The sequence below is a fragment of the Mus pahari genome, chromosome 19 (assembly GCF_900095145.1).
Source record: "Mus pahari chromosome 19, PAHARI_EIJ_v1.1, whole genome shotgun sequence".
Lineage (NCBI taxonomy): Eukaryota > Metazoa > Chordata > Mammalia > Rodentia > Muridae > Mus > Mus pahari.
In genome coordinates this window covers 43,589,845-43,594,308 of record NC_034608.1, presented here as the reverse complement: position 1 = coordinate 43,594,308, position 4,464 = coordinate 43,589,845, and the positions used below count along the sequence as shown (strand labels likewise).

The window sequence follows — 4,464 nt, the reverse complement described above, 5'->3', positions numbered from 1 at the left end:
GACAGGGTTTCTCTGTGTAGCCCTGGCTGTCCTGGAACTCACTTTGTAGACCAGGCTGGCCTCGAACTCAGAAATCCACCTGCCTCTGCCTTCCAAGTGCTGGGATTAAAGGCGTGTGCCACCACTCCCGGCAATATATGATTATTTTGTACCTTTTAACTTATCTATTTTTATTTTAATTTTGTTATATTTAAAATGTTTCTAATTTTTCTTTGTAATTCTATTTCTAGGGGAACCTTTACAAATAGATCACTTAGTGTTTGTCGTCCATGGGATTGGCCCGGCTTGTGATCTTCGTTTTCGAAGCATTGTTCAATGTGGTAGGTCTGTAAAGTATGTAAGATAGCTCATCTGAGAAACAGTATCCCCTGTGAGTAGCATCAAACATTGTCTTTAGTCTGTTACCTTAAGCACATAAGAAGATTTGTAGAGCTAAGGATGGTGAGAAGGGAGTGAAGCTTCCCTTAGACCTGAGGGTTGATTATTTCCAGAGACTTAATACTCTTAACTAGTATTACTTACTGTGAGTGAGTAAGCCTGTAATCCTGGTGAAGCTCGTCTGTGATTTAACCAGCCTATTTATAACCAGATTCAGAGCCATAGGATGGGGTTAATAACAGAGACTTACCAGTCAGTATTGTAAGTCATAGCACAACAAATCTTTGACAAACCTCAGCTGAAGTCATGAACATAACTTAGTTTTGAAAGGTAGTGTCTTCACAGTTTGTCCCACTCGGGAAGTATGTTCTGCAAGGTTAAGGTTGATATGATAAAAATGTTGAACAACAGTGTATTTTCCAAAAATCTAAAGAATTAAAGGATGTGGAGAAGGCACTCATTGGCTGCTCTTCCAGAAGATCAAGGCTTGATTCCAGCAAGCACATGGCGGCTCCAAACTCTCTGAAGGCCAGTTCCAGGAGTCTGATGGCCTTTTCTGGCCTCTGCAGACAGTGCATGCGTATAGCACAGACATAACATGCAGGCAGAGCACACACATGAGTAAAATAAAAGTAACTTTGTTTTTCTGAGAAAGGGTTCTCCCTCTGGCTGTCCTGGAATCTTCTTTGTAGATCAAACTGGCCTTGAACTCAGAGATCTGATTGCTTCTGCCTCCCAGCTCCTAGAATTAAAGGCCTCACTACACCTGTCTAAAAGTAATTTTTTAAAAAATAAAGATAAATTATTGGCTAACGGATGTTTTTAAAACCTGGAAGTTTTGACTTTTGAGCAGATGTCTTCCTAGTTAGTTTACTAGCCTATTTCCATTCCAGGAGTGTCTGTCTGTCTGTCTGCCTGCCTGCCTGCCTGTCCTTTTAGACAGGCTCTCACTATGTAACACTGGCTGACCAAGGATCCATTTTGAGGATGACCAGCTGGCCTGAGTTCACGGAGTTCTGCCTGCTTGGCTCTGAGTGCTGGCATTGAAGGTGTGAGCCAGCACTCCCTGCTCTCTTTTTCTTTCTTAAACTGTTTCTTTTAAAAAATAATTTTTAAATATTAAAGAATTACATTTTTGTATTTGTGTGTGGGCACATATGTGGCACCGAACTTTTGTGGAGGTCAGAGGACAAGTTGGAGAAGTCACTTCTCTCTTTCTACCACGTGGGTCCACAGGTGTTCAGGCCTGGCGGCAGGCACCATTACTTACTGAGCCGTTCTGATAGATCAGCTGACTGATGCTGATTCTGTCAAACACATGGAAAAATCAAACAGGAAGGCAGTAACAACTGGAGTTAGGATAAAACAGGACAAGACGCTTGACATGGAGTCATGTGATTTAAAAAGGGAAAGCATTCTGTTATACAGTGTTTCCTATGATAAACCCAGGCTTTATATTAAATAAACTTCTCCTAATTACATGTCTTAGTTTTCCATAGGCCAGTTATGTGTCTCCAGTCAGTGTGTGCTCTAAGGTGCCCAGCAGGTACTGCTGGTGTTTTGTTGCATCCAGAGTCAGTGTATTAACTGCTTCACTGTTGATGCATATGTTAATTTTCTTTTCTAGTTAATGATTTTCGAAGTGTTTCCTTGAACCTTCTCCAAACACATTTTAAGAAAGCCCAAGAGAATGAGCAGATCGGAAGGGTGGAGTTTCTTCCAGTCAACTGGCACAGTCCTTTGCATTCTACGGGTGTGGACATGTGAGTAGTCCCTGAGACCCTGAAATTATTAACTGTGATTAGGGTATTTTTGATTGTCATATGCTTAAGTACATTTTTTTTTTTAAAGATTGATTTATTATTATACATAGGTACACTGTAACTGACTTCAGACGCACCAGAAGAGGGTGTCAGATCTCATTATGGGTGGTTGTGAGCCACCATGTGGTTGCTGGGATTTAAATTCAGGACCTTCGGAAGAGTAGTCAGTGCTCTTACCCGATGAGTCATCTTGCCAGCCCGCTTAAGTATATATTTTTTTTTTTTTTTGGTTTTTCGAGACAGGGTTTCTCTGTATTAAGTACATTTTTAATAGCTGATTATATATTAAAATAAAAAATTAAAGATAGAAATTTTATTTAAAACCTGTCAGAGAAATGGACAGCTTGGGTCATTGACAAAGCATTCATAATTAAAATGTAGGTCTGAGACTTCTTTTTTTATTTGGTTTTGTTTTGTTTTGTTTTATTTTGTTTGAGTCAGGGTTTCTCTGTGTAGCCCTGGCTGGCCTGGAACTCTTTGTAGACGAGGCTGACCTCAAATTCAGAAATCCGCCTGCCTCTGCCTCCTGGGTGCTGGGATTAAAGTCGTGCACCACCACGCCTGGCGATTCCGAGACTTCATATATATGAATGAATGTCTAGGCCAAAAGCCTTTGATTGTTCCCTGCGTAGCTCATAACTTAATCAGCCTGTTATACTATTCTAAGTTCTGTCATGTGGCTGGTTACCTGGTCCTCTGTTTCATCGAACTGTCTTCCTTCAGAGTTTTCCTGTGCCTTACTATCTCCCAGAATCTTCTCTCTGTACTGGAACTTCCTCCTTCCCGTTTTCTGCCTGCGCTAATAGGCCAACCGTTTTATTGACAGGCGATGCTTCCATACAGTACAAGAGATTTTCTCTCCAAGTGCCTCTGAGTGCATATACTACTACATAGAGATTAACTGATGAGACCTTCACTTCCAGTGGTGAAGAGAATAAGCATCCTGGTGGCCTTGGTGGTACATCCCTTTAATCCCCACACTCAGGAGATGGAGGGAGGTGGAGGCAGATGGATCTCTCAGTTTGAGGTCAGCTTAGTCAGCGTGAGTTCCAGGATAGTCAGGACTATGACTGTCTCAAAAACCAAAGCAAGGGGGCTGGAGAGATGGCTCAGCAGTTAAGAGCACTGAGTGCTCTTCCCAAGGTCCTGAGTTCAATTCCCATCACATACCACATGGTGGCTCACAACCATCTGTAATGAGATCTGACGCCATCTTCTGGTGTGTCTAAAAGCAGCTACAGTGTACTTATGTATAATAATAAATAGATTAAAAAAAAAAAAAACAAAAAGAATTAAGCTTCTCATAAAAGTATCACCTTCTCTTCCTTCCTTTCCTTCCTTGCTCTCTCCTGCATCAGAGTCCACACCAGCCTCCTCATAGTCCTTCCGTAAGGTAGCCATGTCCTCAAGGGCCCAGAGTTCTCAGCATTAGTGGGCTTCTCTCTTGTGTGCTTTCTGTTTGTAGGGTTTGCCCAGACCGTGCATTCCGTTACAAAGCTGCATCACAGCCATCAGCACTAAGTCTTACTGATGCCTGAGTGATACAGGACTAGCCCCTTCTCCCAGCTCACTTCCAACTTTTGAGACAGCGTCTTACTGTATAGCCCGTGCTGACTGAGATACTGATCCTCGTGCCTTAGCTTCCCAGTGTTGGGATTACAGCCCTGTGCTGCACTACCATGTACAGCATCAATGGAGAGCAGTTATACTTTTTTAGTTATTTTATGTATATGGGTGTTTTGCCTATGCAAATGCCTCTGGAGTGTTCTCACCTACATACCAGTATACAAAGGCATGCTTGGCATATATCAGATCAAATTTGTGGTAAAAAACAAAGCAAAAAAACCCCTGCATTTTCCTGAATTTGCACACCGTCTTGCACAGAGGCATGATAATCTTACCTGTACTGATCTAATGTTAGTATATCTACTGCAGAAGCAATCACTATATAATTTCTTGGAGATGTATTATTAAGTTATGGTCAGTCCTTCATCTGGTTAAAATTAAAGAATTGTTCCTGGTGTGGTAGCAGATGCCTTTAATTATAGCACTCAGGAGGCAGAGGCAGGTGGACCTCTTTGAGTTCAAGATCAGCCTGGTATACAGAGTGAAGTTCAGGATAGCCAGAGCTCTGTAGAGAGACCTTGCTTAAAAAAACAAAAACAAAATCAGCCGGGCATGGTGGCGCACGCCTTTAATCCCAGCACTCGGGAGGCAGAGGCAGGCGGATTTCTGAGTTCGAGGCCAGCCTGGTCTACAGAGT

The 4,464-nt window shown here is 42.2% G+C and overlaps 1 protein-coding gene across 1 annotated transcript in view; it reads left to right on the top strand.

Annotated features, from left to right (window-relative positions):
• Positions 1-4,464, top strand: part of Ddhd2 (DDHD domain containing 2) — a 29,597-nt gene that overhangs the window by 6,796 nt on the left and 18,337 nt on the right. The window contains exons 6-7 of the mRNA XM_021219197.2: positions 231-320; positions 2,006-2,141. Of these exons, the coding sequence (XP_021074856.1) occupies positions 231-320; positions 2,006-2,141 (226 nt within the window). The remainder of the gene's footprint in view (positions 1-230; positions 321-2,005; positions 2,142-4,464) is intronic.